Raw genomic sequence first — 21,863 nt, forward strand, 5'->3', positions numbered from 1 at the left:
AAAGTGGTGGCAGCAAGGCCAGGGATGAAGGTAGAGTCTCTTAAACTTAACTTGAACTACAGAGTTTTTCTTGTATAGCACATAAATGACAACAGGGCATAATATATAAAAATTGATACAGACCCCAGAATGATGAAGTAAAACTATTATTGGTTGGTCTTATGTGATGTTAGGTTTTACAACATAAATCTTTTCAAATACAAGTAGATCAATATAACTTTTAACAATAAAAAAGCAAAGAACACAACAGTGACTTTGAATCAACTATTCTAGGCTCACAAAAAGCGTACAGCTGACCAAATTTTGCAACCAGGATTTCTTTAGTCAAGCAGGGCTACAGACCCCAGAGTAGTGAAAGCTGGTCTCTGACTGGGAACACCTGAATCCCCAAGTCAGCCAGTCACCAGGATAGACCTGCTATGCTCCCCACAGGGGAAGGGTTAGGAGTGTCTCAAATAACAATAAACAAGTCCTGGGACAAGGAAATTGTCCTCACTGACAGGAATGAGTGAGTTGCCTTCCCCATTACAATCAACTGATTTATACCATCCGTATTTATGTACTGCATGGCCCATAATTATATAACATTCAAAATATCTAGTCTTGGTATTTTCCCACTGAAGCAAATATATCAGGTTTTTGAGGCTCTGATACTAAGCTGATCTCTCTGATACCCTACTGCATGAGGTTATTGGGAAGATTGAAGATTAGATCTTACACATGTATGTCAAGAGCCTAACACTGAGGCTGGCATACAGTAAACATGCAATACATGGTAGCTACCGTTGCTACAAGGAGATGGTGACACTTTTACTTTTTCAAAGAAACTTGAAAGCAAAAATTCAAATTGTATAATGCAATATATAACTAGGAACAGCTCTTTCATTTTGACATAAGATCCACATGAAATGTGTATAAATATGTAATGTATACACACAAATAAAATATGCTCACGTAGCATTTGTAATTTATTCTGTTAAATTATACAACTGGGCAAAATGAAAGGCCTGAATTAGGATAAATCTCACAAATATTGAAAAACAAGCTAATAACTATTTGCAAAATACTTCTGGGTATAGAACTTTTTTTTTAAGTTTATTTATTTTGAGAAAGAGAGAGAGCAAGAGTGTGCACACACACGTGGAGGAGGAACAGAGAGAGAGGGAAAGAGAGAGAATCCCAAGCAGGCTCCACGCTGTCGGCACGGAGTCTGATATGGACCTAGAACTCATGAACCATGAGATCATGACCTGAGCAGAAATCAAGAGTCAGACGCTTAACCAACTGAGCAACCCAGGTGCCCCTAGAACTTCTTGATAGGTACAAGGTACTCAGTTTAAGTTTATTATGCTGTGATGGTCAGAAGTCTTTTTATACTCATGGGAAAATAAAAATTGAAGAATCTGGATTGCCTGAGAACTAAAAAATAAGAAATACATATCTGAAGACCTGAAATCCTAGATCAAGCCTTACAATCAGGAAATAGAAATCAAGTGGCAAATTGAGCATAATATAAATGTTCATCAACAGAAAAGATGCTCACAGAGATGTCTCGGGTTCAGATATACATCTTTTTATCAGAAACCCTGACATTATTTAGACTCAAAGATTATTTAGCTTTGGGGTCAGATGATTTCCCACCCTCCACAGGAAACCTATTTCTTCCATATTACAGGTCTGGACTATAACAAAGGGGCAGCAATAGTGTGTGTGTGATGGGCCTGGGGAGATGAGGAGAGGAGTGAATGAATAGTGGGGAAGAGTAGTGACTCTAATCTACATGCAGTTCCTATTCTATGGGAGCAGCACTACAATCTTCTATATGGAGACTTCCCCTAAAAAACATGTACCCTAATGGGTGATTGCCTCCCTTACCAAGGGCCCAAGTGTAAGGGTGACACAGACTCTCTTCATTTCTATTAGCATGAAATATGGATGGATGGATGAATGGAAGGAAAGCAGGATAGATTTCCTGAGCATCTACCATGTCTTACATCAAACTAGGCATCATTTAATCTTTAACACACCTTCTAAGTATGAGCTCCACCAATACTGACAAAAAAAGACTCAGAATTTTAATCAACTTGTTTCAAGTCATCTGGTTAGTAAGAGACAGACCTAGGATTCTAACTCAGGCCTGTCTGTCTCTAAAATCACAACATTCTCTCTATACCACAGTGCCCTTCAAAATAGTTTCCCAGAAAACAGAAGTCGAGAGAAAGAAATTTTAAAAAGTGACAGGAGACTAGTTTATTATCTAAGGGAACATAAGCTAGACCACTTAATAACTCATTTACACAACCACTAATTCCAAAATATGTAATTTATGTTCAGTATTGCTCACAGAAATTTCTGATCTAGTCCCATCCAATTAGTAATCTGATACTTATTTTTAAAAATTGACTCTTTTCCCTCCTCAGAAAAGAAACATGTATTATAAATTTAAAGTTTTAAAAATCTGTATTGTATCGAATAAGTCAACAAATATATTCTAATTGCCAGTCTTCTCAGCCAGGGGCTGACATACTTTAGAATATGTGCTTTTAACCATGGTGAAACGTGATTTTTTAAATAATTCCAGGCTATTGGGGTGCCTGGGTGGCTCAGTTGGTTAAGCGTCTGGCTTCAGCTCAGGTCATGGTCTCACAGTCTGTGAGTTCAAGCCCCGCGTCGGGCCCTGTGCTGACAGCTCAGAGCCTGGAGCCTGCTTCAGATTCTGTGTCTCCCTCTCCCCCACTCATGCTCTGTCTCTCTCACTCTCAAAAATGAATAAATGTTAAAAAAAAAAAAAAGTTAAAAAAAAGAGTAATTCCAGGCCATTCACTTAACCAACCTAGTAAAAAGATGCATTACTGCAGAAGCAATGGAGAACGGGGAGAGAAAAAGAACGAAGATAGTACAAATGGCATTTCTGAAATGTTTTGCAAATAATAATCAGATTCACTGTTCAATAAATACTACTGGGCAAATGTACCATGAAGCCTGCTGGCATTGTATAACTTCCCAAAAGCCATCCAATCTCTGTTGTGTATCTTTCTCAGCCACCTAGAGGCAGGCAGTTATTGGAGTTTCTTGAGGCTGCATGTGTGGGCAGCCAGGTAAGATATAAATAAGGTGGTTCCCAGTAAAACCATGAAGGCTTCAAGTTTGAGGCGATTTTTCATTTTCAACCCTCTCATACCTCTGACTACTAGTCCAAACAGGAGAGAAAGCTATCTTTTTTAACACTTGGAATGAAATCTCTCTACAACAATATTAACATTTCCAGGAATTAGAATCTTTGGTTACTGTCGATAATTAAGAAAAGAAAGGTTTTACCTATAAAGACTTCTCATGAAGGCTTCTTATCATAGTGGAGGAAGTAATGTTTATCGTCCCTAAAAATCACACTTTGTCCCTGAGGTTCGCTTTCATCATTATAGACTAACTACCTGGAGTGTAGCAGTTAAAATCAGAAAGGACAGTTGAGTGTCTGAGCTAGTCTATTCCTTTCACATCTTAAACAACTCCCCTCCCACCCTTCTACTGTAAGACTCCCAGATGCGAGGGACATGAATCTGTTCATATTGTCCCCCTAACAATGCCCCCATGCCAGTGCCTTGATCTGGGCTTTCACCCTCTGTATGCATACACTCTCCCTCATCATTGTAGCTATACTAGGTGAGTTGGTCCCAGGCAGGCCTGCCTTTTGGCAACAGAGCTCCTGCTGCTTAAAAATCTCTAGCACTCAGGGCACTGAAGAGAGCATGGGAAGCAGGTGGCAGCACTGTGACAAGGGACGTGGAGAAGGAATGGCAGGATGGGAGGGAATTACAAAATGAATCTTGGCCTCTAGGCATGTTATGCTGAAGGCAGGTCAAACTATAACAAATAAAGAACATATTTTTTACAATGAGTGATAGCATGAATGTGTCTATCGGGTTAGAGATGGTATTCATACAGGGAGGGGAAAAGTCAACATTATTTAAGCTCCTCATAACCAGCAACGAAGTAAAAAGGGATGAACTAACTCTGGCTGGGGAGTTTTGCATCAAGGTGTGAGACTGGGCTTGATAAACTCTAATATGGATTCCTTCACCGATTTCCCTAAGTGGCATTGATTAAAGGGGACTGACCAATATCTGCTTTGTGAGGTGCTTTGGGACGAAAGAAGAATTTGACACATAGGTAAGAGAACTTAAAGACAAAATCCCAAATGAAAGTCCTCAATATGTCACACTCAGGCAGCTAGATACATGAGGCCAGTGGTTCAATGCTATGGTTTGAAAGAGGGCTGCTCTACAAAGGCCCACCTGCCTCGATCTATAAGTCATTTAGATAGTAACTGGCCCCTCCCTACTCCTGACCCCAATCTCAGTGTTGGCTCCTCCCTCCCCATATTTCTTTAAAAAAAATTTTTTTTAACGTTTATTTATTTTTGAGACAGAGAGAGACAGAGCATGAATGGGGGAGGGTCAGAGAGAGGGAGACACAGAATCTGAAACAGGCTCCGGGCTCTGAGCTGTCAGCACAGGGGCCCGATGCGGGGCTCGAACTCACGGACCGCGAGATCGTGACCTGAGCCGAAGTCGGCCGCTCAACCGACTGAGCCACCCAGGCGTCCCATCCCTCCCCATATTTCAAGTGAGGAATGTATAAGCCTCTAAGAGGCTACCCACTCAAGGTTCCAGAGACAGGTGCTACACTGTCACTTGACTCCTTGGAGACAATTCTCAAACCTAATAAGTTATTAACACAGGGTTTTTCTTTTTCTATAAAGGCATGTTCAAACAAAATTTCAAGATCACCATCAATACAACTATTGAGGAAATAAATAATTTAATGATATAAAATAATAAGGAAACTATCAGTTTTTTGCTCACCCTGAGTAATTAGTTCAAGGAATCAAGAGTGCTGAACAAGTGATACCAAAAAAATCCTTGAACAGGTTAGAAAAGAAACATCCAAAAATAAACAAAGTATTAAATAAAAATGTTACTGTTGTTTTCAAACTACTGTAACATTTTATTTTAAAAATCTGTATTATATAAACAAAATGTTGTATTAACCAGACCTTTCAGTAGAAGCTTGACACATACTGCATAAAAATCTGCTTTTAAACTTGGTAAAGCAATTAAAGGGTGATTTTCAGTAATTCCATTGCATGAATCAATTTCTCTTTGGAAAGATAAATATTTAAAATTAATGGCCACAGAGACTTCAACTCTCAACTCCCTGCAAACCCACTAAAGTCTTCTTTTCTGTTCTCTGATCCCCTGTGATAGAGAAATGACATTATATTTGGGCTATTTACTTATTAATGAGTTTCATATGAGCTCATTAATGTGCATGAGATTTAACTTATAACTATTAAATTATCAACTTCTTGTTTTAAAAAGATAAACACAAATCAACACCTAAGTGGGTAAAAAGGGATTAATCTGGGTTATTTTACCCATATTTACATCTCTAGGCAGTGCCGTATCTGTGAGGGACCAATTCCTAAATTCATCCAAATACCACAACAGACATTTTATTGTTGGCACTGCTATCTGAATTGCCAAGCAAGCACATATAAAAAGGCACCATTTAAGAGCAGCAACTTAGTTATCTGTGATATCAAAAGTTATCAACAATTCATTCACTCAACAAATAGTACCAGATACTCTGCTAAGTGCTGGGAATATAAAGGTGAGTAAAATGATTCCTGTTGTCACAAAGTTTACAGTATGGTAAGGGGAACAGACATCAATCAATCATAACAGTGTGTAATTAAAAAGTGAGATACAAGGAAAAAGAACACAGTGTAAAGTAATAGAATCTGATCTAGACAAATAGTGGGCAACAGAGAGGGCTTCCCTGAGGAAGTGATGCTTGAGCTGAGATCTGCAGGGGACTGGAGGATGGGGGGTATGTGGAGGAAAGGGCAGGCATGTGAAAGTCTGAAGTGAAGGGAAGAGCACGTGAAACGACCTGGGGTAAAGGTAAGCCACACCGTTAAGGAAGCTGAAAGCAGGCCACCGTGTTTAGTGTACAGGGAGCTAGGGATACAGAGATAAGAAGTAAGTCTTAGAAAGTTCTTAAAATAGGAAGCAGGAAAATGGTGTACCATAACATGGGTTCTAGTGGGGCTTGAACAATGTAAAGCCTGTAAAAGAGATTTGTAAATTGTAAAGCACCCCATACTTTCATTAGTACTATTTAGTTCCTCTACTTTGTTTTCTAAATAAACTTTTGGTCTGGATGCCAGGTGCCAGCCAAAAGGAAAAGAGCTAAAACTAATTCTAACCCAGTGTTTTGCCCCTATACCACACTGCATAAAAATTTCACTGTTTATATCACTTAACTAGTCTAAGGTCTTTACCCAACAGCTAGTGCTTCATAATGACAACCCCAATTACCGGTATTTACTATATGCTAGGCAATTTTCTAAGTTCTTTATTTATATTAACTCATTTAATCCCCAATTCTAAAAAGAAGGCTCTACTGCTGTCCAGATGAAAACACTGAGGCTCAAAAAGTTAAGGAAGTTATCCGAAGTCAGACAGCTGGTAAATGTTGACAGTTAACTACAACAGTATTTAGCTTCCGTTTGAAACATTTTATGTGTGTGTGTATATGTGTGTGCATATATACACGCAGAGGACAGAACAGAACTCACATGTATAGAAACACATTCACATAATTGACCCAGATCAGTGTCCTAGTCACCTAGTGCCTGAGGTATTAGTGGCACGTGGCAAATACTTTATGAACTGAAGATGGGTATGAGAGACTAACAAAAGATTTGAATCTAGAAGTGATTTTGAAGCCTTCCCCCCACACCCCAGTCACGTATTCATTAGTAATTCATTTGATGGCTGTATTTTGTCTCTTTAAAATTTTTTTTTTTTTTTTTTTTTTTTTTTGAGACAGAGAGAGTGAGCAGGGGGAGGGGCGTGAGGTAGAGAATCTGAAGCAGGCTCCACACTGTCAGCCGGGAGCCCAATGCGTGGCTGGAACCCACAAACCGCGCCATCATGACCCCAGCCGAAACCAACAGACGCTTAACCGAGCCACCCAGGCCCTATTAAATTGAAGATGTATCTACATTACCTTTGTTACAGTTCACAGACTTTAGCCTGGAGGTCAGTGGGATAATGGAAAGGACAGAGAACTAGTTCGAACCACTCTCCAGCCACAACTGGCCTATTCAATCACGCCAGGGACACTTTCCCTCCTGGGCCTTTACACTTGCTGTTCACTCTCTCTAGAACACTGTTTCTCCCTTGGGTTCCTCCGCTCAAACATCACCACCTCATAAAAGACCTTCCCTAATCTAATCTAACTTAAATTAGTCTCATCAGACCTTTAATACATCACTCAGTTTAATTTCATTTCTTTCATGAAATTGACCACTCTTTAATCATCTCTTTAATGTCCACTCACCCCGCTCCCCAATTCTAGCAAGGCAAGAGCTTTGTCTAGCTGGTTCTCTGGATGTATCCTCCAGTGAACCAAACTAGGCAAATAAGTATTTAATTCACGAATTAGAATTACCTCAGATTTACCTCTGTTCTGTCAAGCCCTCAATGCCCTTAAGCTTTTCATTTCCCAATGGCTCTACATCCTACTTTCAACAGGAACACCATTTTTACATTACTTTGCCGTTCACAAAGTAGTCTGGACTCCATTTTCTGAGCAGAGACCCTCAACCGATCTTGAGAAGGGAGGGATAGCCTGGCAAAAACCACCATTCTCCCCATTTTACAGTCCAGGGAATTGAGCCTCAGAAGGGATTCAACCGCAGCCATGCCGAAAACACGGGAAAGAGCCCTGCAGGATGTACAGGTTCCGAAAAGCCTTTCCCGCAAGCCAGCGCCGTGGATTCTAGATACTTCATCACCTTTATTACTATTGTTCTACGGTACTCATTCTGGACGCATTCCACGGCTAGGGAACGTGCGCCAAACCCTTCGCCGCGTCCCCGAGCGCCCCAGACTCTTAACCTAGGCCGCGCCCCCGCGCGCCCCGCCCCCGGCCCCGCCCCCACCGCCCCAGCCTCACGCCGCGTCGCGGCCTCTGCTCCCGCCCCGCCAGGGCTCCCGCGCCCCGCGGGGACCGCCCCTCCCGTCCTAGCCAATCAGCAGAGCTCGGGGGGCGGGGCCACAGGACCCATCCCTCCTATCTGGGCACCAGTTGGTCGGGCCAGCCATCGCTCATGAAGTCGCGCCCCGCACCCGCCTCCCTCCTTTTCCTCCACCCTCCCTTCAGAAAAAACGGCGGTTGGGCCGCGGCGGTCTCCAACGGCGGGCGGGAAGCGGAGGGGCGAGGAGCCGGGGAACCAGGGAAGGAGGGACTGCAGGGAGGAGGAGGATGAAAGGGAGGAGGAGGGGAGCCCGGCCCAGCCGGAGCCATCTCCATCGAGAACAAAATGGCGGCGCTGGCGGAGGGCCAGCTGTGAGGCGGGGCCGCGGCCATTCCCCCTCCGCCCCCACCCTCGCGCCGGCCGGGCCGGTCAGGGGGAGCCCGCTCGCTTCGCCCGGCCGCGGGCGGGGAGGGGAGGGGAGCGGCCCGGCCCACTATGCAAAGCGTCCGGCGCCGCCGCCGCCGCCGCCGCCCCGTGGCAAAGGTAAAAGGGTCGGGTTCAGCCGCCGTCGCGGCGGCTCCATGTCCGCGCGCCAGGCCCGCCCCCTCTGCCGCTGGCCCGAGCCCGCCCCGGCCCCTTTTCAATTTTACCTCAGGATTTGGCGCCAAAGCGGCCTCGAAGCAGGTCCCGTGTCTGCGGCGGACGGCCCCCGACGCGGAGGGCAGGGCGCGGGGAGGCCGGGCTCCCGGCGTTGGCGGATGGCGGGAGCCCGGGGGCCGCGGGCTCGCGGGGCAGCAGGCGAGAGAAGAGACGCCGAGGTGGGAGCGGGGGCGGCGGGGGCGGGCCCGGGGGCGCCGCCGGGGTCGCGGGGAAGGGGGGGTTTGTTATTGTTTTTGTCAGTGAAAGGTCAGAGTTCGTGACCCCGGTGCCGCCGCCGCCGCCGCCCGCGCGCTGGTAGGAGGAGGGCGAATGTTCTTCTTCCTCTTCCCAGCGCCAGCCTCGCCGCGGCCGCGGGGGGCGGGCGAGCACGCGATTGGCTGAGACGCGCGCGCGCACCGGAACGCCGCGGCCGGCGCTGGTCCATCCGGCCCCTCGGTGGCCCGCGGGCCCGGCGGCGGGCGGGCGCTGGGGTCAGGGCGGTCGGCCTGGGGCCGCCGCCCCGGACTCGGCTGGCGTAGCCGCCAGACGAAATTTAAATGGCGCGGCCGCTTCTGTTTCCAGGGCAAAGGGCCGGTTGGGCATGTTAAAACCTAGGAGTGCCGGGCACCGTTATTCGGGTGCAGGCCCTCCCCTCCTGGGGGACCGAGAGCTTCGCGAGGCTAGGTGGGGACAGTTTTCTCCCTGTGACATTCTCCATCCTGGCCTCCCGCCGAGCTGAAGTTTCTGTGTTTGTTGATTGAAGAAGCAGTCACAGCAGAGAGCCTGTAGGTTAAAAGTGGCTGGTTTATTGGTGGGTATTGGATTGTTTGTGCCCTACACGTTACTGATGGTTTTTATTTAGGTTTTAAAGGTCGCCAGCTTCTGGCAGTACTAGGTATTGAAATCGTCCAAAACCTGTTATTAATGGTCTTTTAGCGAATATGTGACCCAAAGCTTGTTAAGTCTTTTCCTGTCTTCCCGTGATTTGGAACTAGTAAACAGTGATACGTAAGTGTATATAAAACAACGCTTTGCGAAAATTGCTTAAATATATAAAGAAAAGTGCTTCTCTTGACCTTAGGAATTTAGGGTTGTGGGTTTTCTTTAGATGTTTCTCTCTTTTCAAGTTGTGGTTTTTGACTTGCTTGAGAAGGTATCCTAGATGCCCTGAAGTTTTTTGGCTAGACTCTCCTTGATTATCATGCTTTGTAGGAGAAAGATCCTCTGGTAATTGATTTTTCTTTTTTTCACTTTTCTTGTTTGTTCCGAATAGGTACCGATCCCAAGATGGAAGGATTAACGTTTTTTCTTAAACATTTGCACTTTGATCAGGCTGACCCCAACTTTTGAGTATTTTGTCCGTAATTTCTGTTTTATAAGAAATGCTTTAAATGCACTTATTTTTTTCTTCTCCCATGTTCTCAACTCAAAAAGAAGTAAGTGGGGAAGGGAGTTAAGTTTGTAATGTCCTGGTGAATCACACAGACCCTGAAACTGGAAGGGGCCTCAGGAACTCAGGAACTGCCAGTCCTCTGGCAGGAAGATTTTACAGGAGAGGCGGGTCAAGTGATGTGGGTATGGCAACATGCTATTTTGATGGTAAATCCTTATAAACATGAACTGCTTTTATAATTGTGTGCTTGCAAAAATTGATTTTTTAATGTTAAATAATGCTTTTAGATACTGTGTAAAAATTCACACATCAGTTGAGTTTTGGGGTTTTTTTGTTTGTTTTTGCAAGCATATTACAGTTGCACTAGTTTTGAGGTAAATACTAAACAATCATTACTGTTTCTATAATGGCCTATAATTTTCTAATTTTCTTCACTTAATACCCAGCAGTACTGTGAACAAGCACAGTTATTTTACTGAGGTGAAGGAACTGAGGGCCAGGTAAGGTAAGCAACCTGCCAGATGTTACGGGTGCAATAAGGGAAGCTAGGACTCTTACCTAGTCCTTTGACCTTAAGGCTTATGCTATAAAACCATGCTGCATCAGTTCGGCCTGTTGGTAATAGCATTCAGTAAATGTTCACTTAAAAGCTAGTTGTTTAGGGGCGCCTGGGTGGCTCAGTCGGTTAAGCATCCGACTTCAGCTCAGGTCATGATCTCACAGCCTGTGTCTCCCTCTTTCTCTGCCCCTCCCCTGTTCATGCTCTGTCTCTCTCTCTCTCAAAAATAAATAAACATTAAAAAAAATTAAAAGCTAGTTGTTTAATATTAAAAGTGTATAGAAAGGGTTCATAATCTCGAGCACTTTTTCTTCCCCTTAAAACAGATGTACACCTGCACAGATTGCAAACAATATATGCAGGTAACAGGCCTCTGCAAGCTGAGGTCAGTGCTGCCATAGTGCCATTTTTTTTTGCTCCATTGTGTTTTCACTAGAACGCCTTTTAGTGTTTTAAGTGGCTTTAATCACAAATATTCAAGTTGTACTATATTACTTATATGTTATATGTTTTTTTGACTGTCTATTAATAAGTATCCACATTTGCATTAACAGTGATTTTATATTGTTTTATATGCCTTTCAAGGGTTCTTGGCTGGGGGTGTACTTCAGAACTGCCAAGCCCTCGGTGATTGTGAAGCAGTAAGCTTTGGGTGGGGCCTGGCATCAGCACTTCTGAATATCACATAGAAATTTTTTTTTTTTTTTGCATCACATAGAATTCTGTACCTACCGGCCTGAACCACTGATCTAATTCCAAAAATGTGTGGCAAAAATAACAAGACAGAACTTTTTGTTTCACTTTTTGACATGTAGCTTTTTTAAAAAACCGATTGATCACGACTGAAGGGGTCTTGACAGGAGTGATGGTCTGTCTGGCAGTACCTAGCTGTTGTGTGTGTAGCATCTTGGCAACTACCCAGACTGTAAGCCCTGTATCAAAATGTGTCTTATCCCTCTTATCTCAGCCCTTAACACTGTACCTAGTAAAGAGTTTGTATGAAGTTGGCATTTACTAAATCAGTGCTTTTCCCAGCAACAGTATATAGTGAACAGTATTCATACTGTCATCTTGCTTTTTGTTTGTTTAAAATTTTTTTAATGCTTCTTTATTTTTGAGAGGCAGAGCATGAGCAGGGGAGGGGCAGAGAGAGAAGGAGACAGAATCTGAAGCAGGCTCCAGGCTCTGAGCTGTCAGCACAGAAGTGGATGCAGGGCTTGAACTAACGAGCCCTGAGATCATGACCTGAGCTAAAGTCGGATGCTTAACTGACTGAGCTACCCAGGTGTCCCTGTTATGATCTTGCTTTTAAGATGAACTCAGTGAAAACAAAGTTTGGTGACTTACCTGAGCTGGGATGTGGGCCTGGGACTGTTGGCTCCTTACACAGTGCTGTAAGACCCAGGTATTCCTTCCACTGCCCTCTCTGTACCTCTGAGCAGGTCGTTTTTTCACACCACTTAACTAACTAGTATGTTCTTTAGTCAATCATTACGTAACTTGTCCGTGAGCTTCTTGAGAGCAGGAACTATACTATGCAGTTTCGTTTTGTACGTAGCCCAGAGTCAACATTTTTTTGCTAAGCTGGGTTATTTGAGATTTGCATTTAAATGATAAATGTCAAAACGAAATTTTGGTTAAACAGTAGTTGTAGATGTGCTTAATTTTTCAAGTTACTATTTTTTTTTCAATATATGAAGTTTATTGTCAAATTGGTTTCCATACAACACCCAGTGCTCATCCCTTCAAGTTACTATTAAGCAAAGATTTTTTTTTTAACTTGTAAGGATACTGCTATTGTGGTAGTGTAAATGATGATTTTCCTTTTTATTTCAGACTGAGAAGGCTTAATAATCACCTTCATAAGTACTTACATCTTTGTGCCAACTTTTCTGTTAAAGCTTATTCTCTGTTACTGTGTGTACTAATTTATGAAACTTCTGTTTGTTATTTATATAATTATGACATGTTTATAAAATAAACTTTTAAACCTCATAATTCTTATTGGTCTTTTTTAAGAATGTGGAATCTAAACAGATGTAATCAATGAATACCAGATTGCATGTTCCTTATACTCACACATTATCCTGTTTAATCTTCAGAATAACTTTGTGAAGTGAATGGTATTGCCTTGTTTTTATAGCTAAAGAGGCTGAGGCCTTAAAGGGGAGCATGACTTCCCCAAAGTCACATGATTAGCAAGTGGTGGAACATTTATTCATAAGTTATTTCTGCTTATTTCTTCTCTTCTGTCCTTGAGGACTTTGAGAAGAAAACCGTCTTCACCCCACCACCATGATCTGTCAAAGTCAAGCTCTGTCACAATAGAAGGCTACTTGGAGAGGTCTCAGATTCTGTATACAGGGCTCTTGTTTTTTCCCAGAAAGAGAAAAGTGAGTGACCCTGTGGTGGACTGGGGAGACTGGAAAACAGGGACACTGCAAATGAGTTCCTGAGCCTCTCCAGAACAGCTTTCACTGGGAGTTTTGCCCCTTTAGTTTCTATCCTGAGGCTTCCTGGGCCTTGAAGAGGTGTTGTTTCAAAGTTGTGGTTGGCTCAAATATCTTGGAGCATGACAGAAAATTAGATTATCTTAGGAAAGTGCACTTGCCCTTGGTCCCCTGTTTTAGAATGTGGATTGCTTGGAAGAATGTTTTTTAAGTTTGCCTGATTAGAAACTCTCAATCTTGAGGCTTGGGAGTTCTTTACAAGCCCAGCACCACCACAAGAATTAATCACTTGGGTCTAAGTCTAAACAGTGGCATTCCTTGAGTTTCTTAAAGAAGAGATTATTTTAGGGGCACCTGGGTGGCTCAGTCAGTTAAGCAGCTGAGTTGATTTTGGCCCAGGTCACGATCTCAACAATTCATGGGTGCGAGTCATGTATCGTGCTCCACCATGACCATGCAGAGCCTGCTTGGGATTCTCTCTCTCCGTCATCCGCCGCGCCCCCCCCCCCCCCCCCGAAATAAATAAACTTAGAAAAAGGAGAGAGATTATTTCACCCCTACAGCCTCTTCACTACAGGCCAGAAAATGCAACTCAAAGCCAAAAGTCTTGGAAAAGCGGTTCCCTTCTGTGCTTTGCTTTGGATCCTGCCCTTCACCTTGGGGAGAGATAGGATGCTGCTATGAGGTTTCTGGCCTTGGGGAGGCTCTGGGTACATTGTCAAGACTGGGTATGCATAAATCCTTTTGGTTCTGTCCTCACATTTGGCCCCTCCTCCACTGTTCTCTAGTTTAGGTATTATTTCTGTCCCAGTGTCAGGGTTTCTTAACCTTCCAAACCAGTCTCCAGCTGCCCCCTCCCACCCAGCCTCCCTCTCTTACTCCCTCCTTTTCTTCCACTGCCTGTTCTGTAACAGCCATTTCTAGTGCTCTTCTATTAATAAAGTTCTTTAATGGCTCTTCATTGCTTAGGCCTGAAGTGAAAACTTCGATGCCTAAGGTGGGGACAGTGGGGGTTGGGTCTGGCAGGTATTCTAAAGGAGGTCAGTAAGCTGAGGTAAACCTCCATTAGTACAGTAAATGGTCATAGTGACACCCGGAGAGCTCACTGGACTTGAAGGGGTGGCCCCTTATCAGCACCTGCAATGCAGCCAAAGATGGGTTTTTTGAGAGAAGCCAGAAATCCAGATTTGTAAATGAAATCTCTTGACTTTCCAATACTGGCAATTTGCAAATTGTTTTTAAACTATGCAAGCCAAGCATCCTCTTTTAAACATGGTTCTGGGTCTCAGAACTAGTTTGGGACCTTTGACCAATCAGATAAAAATCTAAGCTGAGCCAGGGCCACTGAAAGTCCTTCACAGTGAGTCTTTTCAGCCCCTTACAGATTAGAGCATCATTCAAGGGTAGTCTTCCAATAAAAACACCTGAACTCAGAATTTTGATTCCTTCTGTTTGTTCAATAGAAGGAATACATTTTAATCTGTCATGGAAAGGGAATTTGGCAGGCAGGAGACAGAAGCCCATGTCTACAGATCGAATGCAGTGTGTTGTGTGTGTGTGTGTGTGTTGCAGGTGGAGGCATGTTCCTTTTGTAGTTCTCATTTTTCCAGAGCATAAATTTACTGTCTCCTGCCAGGGTGGGGAAGCAGAGTCATTTGTCTCTATTCAGTGGTATTAGGGTATTTGAGGGTCTCATGACTGCTTACAGAGACTTTCAGCTGATGCTCTTGTTACTCCCACTCTAGCCTTCCCAGACACCTGTGCCTTCAAATTCCCAAGCCTCTCCAGAGGGCCAGCCCTTATGTCTCACTGGGGTCCCTCCCTGAAGGCACTTTGGTATTTGTTTTCTCCTCTAAGTCAGCTGCCACTATCCATGCATGTGACTTCCAAAAATGAGTTGACTATTTTGATACTCTCTGCCTTTTCTTGCATTTTCTTTGTCCTTTAGGTTACATCTTTTTACTCATTTACTGTCCTAGTAGGTTTTAGAAAGGAGCCAAGAAATGCATGTTTCCTGGTTATCACTGCATAACTAGTCACATCCAAACTCAAGGGCTTAAAAACCACTTTCTTAAATTACTATCTTGCAGTTGTGGGGGGCTCAGATAGGAGGTTCTCTCCTGAGGCCTCTTATAGTTGCAGTCAGAAAGTGGCTGGAGCTAAAGTCATCTGAAAGGCTTCCTAGTCTGTCTAGAGATTGATGCTGGTTGGCAGTGTGAACCCTGACATGTGACCTCTCTATGTGTCCTGGGCTTCCTCATAGCATGGTGGATGCATTCCAGGAGTGCACAAGAGAACAAAGTAGCTTTTTATAGAAGTCACTTCCTCTGCTACTCCTTGAGCCATCACACGGGTCTGCCCAGGTTCAAGGAGAAGGGATGTGCACTCCACTCCTTGATGGGAGGAGTATCAAATCCCATTGTAAGAACACGCAGGAGGGCATCTATTACAGCGGCCATCTTTGACAGAATAGACTCCATCTAACGTGGGAAGACCAGAGTGGTCTTTCTAACACAGCTGTTTCATCCTCCATTTTAAAGCATCTGAAAGACCCCTCTACCCCATCTAGAAACTATAGGATAGGTGCAATGGCTCTGAATGAACTGGTCACAAACAGCCCTTTATGTTTCATCTGTTTTTGTGATTTCCTCCCTGTATAATTCACTGTATAGTTCTGCACTCTCCCATTTCCTGAATATGCCACATGGTATCCTACTCATTCTCACACACCTTACTCATTCTGCTCCCTGCCTCCAGGGGCCTCTCTGACGCCCATCTCTGTGAGGCAAGTCCTCCTTTGTCCATTCACCTCCCCCCCACCTCCCAACTATTTCCTAATCTGCCTCAGGCACAATCCATCCTCTGTTATCCATTCCACCACAGTGTTATCCTTCTCATGCTTCCAGGACAGAGAATTAGAGTTTTTGTACCTGACTTCTCAGGTGGTTAGCTCCTGAAAGTAAATAACCATGTCTCTAGTGCTTAATACTGTGCCCAGTCTGGTGTCACTGTTAAAATAGCACCTGAATATTACAGGGTTCCAAAGTCCCTTAGCATTCTCCTATATGCACAACATTCAGCTCTTGCTCTTCCTCTTCCAGCAGTCAACCAAAAATATCTAGTACCAAGAAACACAACCCCGATTATACTAACCTTTCTTTCCAGCTAATTAATCCTGGAAGTAAATATCATAATGTATTCTTGAGGCTCCAGGTTTGTTGAACAAATTTGATTTGTTCATAGATGTTTTGGTTATGACAGGTAATCAGCATTTCTCTGTATTAGGAAAGTCAATATTTATCAGTCAACTGCATATCAGAGTTTCAATCAGCGGAGTCAGTTTCCAGGATAACTGACCATCAATCATCTTTCAGCTGAGGAGGAGAGGTGCTGGCAGAGTACGGTGTACCCTGGATGTCTTGGCATGTTCCAGACTTGCCATTAACTGATTGTGGCACTTTAGATGAGATCCAATTCATGAGTCTGTTGGCTCCTAGGTCAGTTGAGGCCACCCTATCTGCCAGGGTGGGTAAGTGTGGAAGGAAGAATATGGAAGCACTGTTACAAGTGGTAAACTGAGGCATTCATGAAGCCTGCTGAACCTCAAAGCTCAAAACTCTTGGGTGAAGCCCTGAACTAAACACAAGAAACTTGAGATGTTTAATGCAGTATGTTAAATGTATTTAAAATTTTGAGATATGGTATTTAGCAAATGTTCTATCGTGATTTTTCCCCCCAAAGAGAGAACTTGTCAAGAAACACTATGTTGTATTCTCTATTAGAAGTTTTATCCCCATAGCTTCCCTAAATAGGAAAAAGATTATTCTCTTAAAAGATTTTTCACAAAGAAAGCTTAATAATGTCAAGGGACTTATCTGGAAAAAGGAAAGCTTTTTAAGAAATGTTGTTTAAAAGGCCATCTTCTTCACGGATTTTTGTCCGGAGGGGATGTTTCTGGTCCTAGGTAGCAAGGGATGGACTCACAGGATGACAGTGATATCTTGGTAATTGTAAAAATGGAAGATCTTTATTGAGTAGGTGAAAGGTTGAGATTTAAGAGAAATTAGTCAAATTGCTACTGTGAAAACTAATGGTCATTTTCCACCTTGTCCCATAAAAAAAGATTCAGGGTCACACTGAGTGGTATTATAGCTGTATTTTAAAAAGAGCTGTCTAATTTTATGCCTGTAATAACTTCCATAATTATACATGTTGGAATAATCAAGTCTCATGCTTTGGGGTATAGCCAATTACTGTAGCTATCAAGAGGTAATTTATTTTTTCATGTATGTTCCTCACAGCAGGGCAGCTCCATTACACATTCATGAATTCTAGTGTGGCATTGTTAGGGGTTGTCAAGTACAGGGCACTTGATTTGAAGGGCCACAGATTTACTGGAGATGGCAATTCTTTTTTATTCTCATTTCCTTCTCATATCTGTTACTTAAAAGGAGTTCTTAGGAACATATAGGCTTATTGCCTTATGCTTTACCACAAGACCAGTTTTTGGATACAGCTGTTGGATACAGCTGTTGGTGAACACATTAGAAATATAGCCAAATCCTTCCTTACTTTCCCTGAGTCCACCTTTGGAGAGAATGTGAATTGCACTTTTGAAGGTGAGGTCCTAATTTTGAAGAGAACTTGAGGTCATTTAGGGCAGTTCTCACTTGAGTGGGTAATCTTTACATAATAAACCAAAGTAGTAGTCACTGTTGAAAATAAGCTTTGGGAGCCCCTGGCATATAGAACTATTCTAAAGTTCTATAATATTTGCAACTCTTAGCTGATGGATAATTATTATAATTTACATATACCAATAAGAGGCATGTTACTTTACTTACAGGTATATGGTACCTTAATTGCTACCATATCCATTTCCTGATCAAAACTATTTCTGTAGGTTTACCATGAATTTTATACCTTCCCCCTTCTTGTAATATTTTTGAAGCATTCAAAAACTAAAACTGGCAACGACCTTACATTTGAATATGTGTCTTTTGGTTCATTATATGTCTAACTGCAACTTTGTGCTCCTGACACTTTTAGGCTAGTGGTTTAAAAAAATTGTTGACTGTAATCTGTAAGTATGAATACATTTTACATCAGCAATCAGTAATATGATGTGTATGCACATACATGACTGAAACCACAATGTCATAAAATAGTCTTTAAGGATGATAGATATGCCCTGCTGTGTTCTCCTGTGCTGTCTTCAGTGTGCCTAGTGGGGGGGGGGGGGGCTGGGAGAAGGGAGCTGGGTGTGACCCAATGCCATCGATTTCATAACCCACTCCTACAGTTAAAAAAAACAAGGCCAAAAAACTTGTTCACGGTACTTTTTTTTTTTTTCTCATTCTTTCTTAACACGGATTTTATTTTCTATGAGCCTCTCTTTCACTCTTGTGGAAATGCTGCATTTCTACTCCTGCTCTATTGTAACGGTACCCATGAAAGACCATCAAGAGAATGAGGCCTGTTGTCATTCTGTTGTGTCAACACAGGATGCCCTTTCCTATACAACCACCACCAGATTCTCTGTGTAAGGAAGAGAACTTGCTCCATGGCCCTGCACAGCCTTTGCATTATACTAATCCAAACTACACTCTTCTTTCCAAAAGATGTCATCCAAAGGGTGGACTTTATGGGTGGATCCTCAGCAGCCATCCTCCCCTCAGCCCCCAGCTGACAGGTCTGTCCCTGTAAGTAGCTCAGGAAAGGGCAGGCGTAAGTGTGGACCTTGAAAGGCATGGAAGGCCTGCTGGGTTCTTCTAAGAAAAAGCTAGTGCAGGAACATGAGCCCCCCCTCCCTGGTGCCCATGAACAGGGAAACCTGTAACCCAGCCATCAGTGGCAGTCACTGATCAGTCTCTGGAGAACCAGCCCTGGAATCGGGCTGATACTGGACAACAGATTAGAGAAACCCAAAGAGCTTGGTTCTTAGGGACACTGTCTAATCCTCAAAGTGCCCTGCTTTTGGACTTCCTCTTGTAGAGTTAATTTCCTAGATGTTTAAACCAATTTGATGTTGGTTTCTTCTCACCTGCTGTTGAAAACAGACTTCTTAGTGTGGATACCTCTGTCCTCTCAACTGACTGTCAATGTGTGCAAGCACAAAAACTGCCACAATTATAGAAGTCACAAAGCACAGGCTGAATGAACTAACAGAATGTACAAGCATGTTGTTGACTGTCTTGTAGCCGAACAAACTCGGGCTCCAGCTTGGTCCTACCACTCCTAGCCCAGGTGGCCTCAGTCCCCATTTAGGGCTTCAGTGTTTAGTGATGACATTTACACAGTTGAACAGAAGGCTGGGCTGGATGAGGAAAAAACTCTGACCTTGTTACCCTGCAGTGGTGGTAGCAGGGCTGTCGGTGTCCTTGGCACTGGCCCCGTGGCATACACCCAAAGGCTGCCCTCGGTCCACACCCACACATGGGTCCAGGCTGCATCCAAGGGAGAATGAGTGGTCAGCTGATCTGTCAGCCTGACCACAATTCAAAGCCTACTTCTGATATGTGAAAGAATTATTACCAGGAGCCAGGAACTCAACCAATGTCCCTGGACACTTTGTTTCTAGTGGGCTTTGTATTAGTAATCATGAACAAGAATTCTACCTACTTACTAAGACAAATCCAGGCTGGAAAAACATTGCAGGGAAGGTGGGAAGCTGCTAGAAAGTAAGTGCCTGCTTTCAGTGCAACTCCAGTTTCATAAAATTTGATTCCCAGAAGCAGGCAGAGGCCAACCCTGTAAAGGTCTGTGTGTTTTTTTGACCCATGTATGAAGAATTCAGGGAGAGGTCATTCAAAACAAATGGGGGGGGGGGGTGGTGACCAAAGGGGCCCAGCCTGCCTGCGTCAGGCCCTGCTCAGTCCTGGTTTCTCTTTCTTGCCATTTTCATGGATAAGAAGGAAGGTCTTTTTCTGCATATTGTCTTCATCTTGTAGTGTCACAGAGCAGGGCCCATGACTTATTTCACTTTGTACAATGCATGCCCTTCCCCACGGGTTTATGGTTTCCAGTCCGCTTTCTTGAGCGTTTGGTTTGTGCTTTGTCCCTGAACTCTTTGGAAAACTGTAATAGTGTCCGTGTGACTGGTGAAGACACCGAGGCTCGGAGCTACTGAAGCGAGTGAGTTGCCCAAGCCCTGCACGCTCTTATTTCTGGCCTATAGCCTGGCGCAGAACAGCTTCCTCCCTAGAAACACAGCCTTTGCAGGAGGCACACGGCAGAGGGGCTGTTCTGGGAGCAGGGAGCAGGGGGCAAAGCACATACCATGGGGGCCTCAGGCAGTGTGGCCATGGCATCAAAGCTGGCCATTTCTCCAGCCTCCGGGCCCAGTGGAAAGGAGGAGGCCCCATGAACCTGTAAAATGGGCTGGACAAAGAAAAAGTCAGGGAAGGAACGACAAGCAAAATAGGCCAGTAGAAATCAGCTGAAATCAAAGAACCATGGGAAAGACAAGTAAAAGCAAGTGGCAGGCAAACCAAGTGGGTCCTTGCCCAGTCACACTGAGCTGTAGAGGAGCTTGGTGGCCCCTGACACTTTCTTTTATAAAACCAATTCAGTAGGTTTTCTGTATAACCCAGGTGGTTTTTATTAGGGTAACTACTCACTGAGAAATAAAAGCCCTATTACCTCTTGTTTATAGAGCATCAGAAATAGGATGTCATATGGTACAAGAGGCCTTCGGATGACTTCCAGATGCATAATTCTGCCCGGAGCTCAGACACTGACAATGGCCAGTGACACACAGCAGACTGCGGAAGCTCCCACTACCTGGTGCCGAAGTCTTGCTGTACTTTTCAAAGGCTCAGAGGCTCTAGAAGGCCCACTGAAATATGACGATGAAAACGGTTGCATTGGAATTGATCCCTCAAAAATTAATAAAAAGATCTGTCTAATCACTTAGTTTGAATCATTAATTGGATGTTTAATGCAAACATTTTAAAAGAGAAGTTGCAAACTAGGAAAAAAAATTCCCCTGAAAATATTTAATGTAAATAACTCCTTGAGATGGTACTTTTTACAAAAGGTTTGTCAGCAAATGCCTTTTTGTTTAGGGAACAGGGCAGCAGGAGGATGGGGACAGGACGTCAGAAAATGATATGATTGTTTTCTATTTCGATGAGAGTAACAAGGAATCCCACCTGCCCTGCCCCCATTCTGCTTTATGTAGAAATTTGTCCAGCAAAATGAGCAGCGGTCATCAGCAGGAGGTGGCTGAGCCCCAGGTGCCCAGAGAGTCTCTTCAAGCCACTACTTCTGTGCTCCCTCACTGTGTCCAGAGCCACCGGTCAAGTCCACTAATTCACCTTGTGACTGTATCTTTTTTCTCTTCCTATCTCTTTCTCTTCGGTAGTACAGCCGAAGGATAGCTGGAGGATAGCCGTGATGAAAACAAGCACAGGTTCTTATAGACACAACGCTGTCAGCTCATGTTGGGTAGACACAGGAAGGCACACAATAAATTAAAGCAGACCCTATCTCTTCAGAGGCTTGCAGCGACCTACAGGGTGGGGGCTGGGTCTGCCAGCAGCTGAGCTTCCAGCACTGGTGTAGTGTGAGGACCACCCCGGGAAGGAGGGGGTCCTTCCTTTATTAAGTCATATCAGTATACAGGTTGCATGATCAAATGGAGGAGAAAATCCTTGCCATCTTATTCAGTCCAGTGTGGCTTCCGCAGCGAGGAGGACCCCCTGCCCGGCCACCCGCCCCCCCCCCTCCGCCCCCAGGCCAAGTGTCGCTCACCAGCCCACTTGGCAAGGTCCA

General features: G+C 43.9%; 2 protein-coding genes across 7 annotated transcripts in view; one reads left to right on the forward strand and one right to left on the reverse strand.

Moving 5' to 3' along the window:
- The window catches only part of NR2C2 (nuclear receptor subfamily 2 group C member 2), a 99,326-nt gene extending 90,432 nt beyond the window's left edge, over nt 1-8,894 (reverse strand). For 5 of the 6 annotated variants that reach the window (XM_042911471.1, XM_042911466.1, XM_042911434.1 and 2 more), the window contains exon 1: nt 8,698-8,892. The gene's annotated coding sequence lies outside the window, so the exon portion shown is untranslated. Of the gene's footprint in view, nt 1-8,697 lie in introns of all 6 variants that reach the window. The other variant, XR_006195540.1, reaches the window with a different exon arrangement.
- Nucleotides 8,543-21,133, forward strand: LOC122213134 (translation initiation factor IF-2-like). Its single transcript, XM_042927321.1, has 3 exons — nt 8,543-8,590; nt 9,039-9,370; nt 20,743-21,133. The coding sequence occupies exons 1-3, from the start codon at nt 8,543-8,545 to the stop codon at nt 20,786-20,788; spliced, it is 426 nt and encodes a 141-aa protein (XP_042783255.1). The 3' UTR covers nt 20,789-21,133.
- The last annotated feature ends 730 nt before the right edge of the window (nt 21,134-21,863 follow it).

This window comes from Panthera leo, chromosome A2, assembly GCF_018350215.1.
Source record: "Panthera leo isolate Ple1 chromosome A2, P.leo_Ple1_pat1.1, whole genome shotgun sequence".
NCBI classification, from domain to species: Eukaryota; Metazoa; Chordata; class Mammalia; order Carnivora; family Felidae; genus Panthera; species Panthera leo.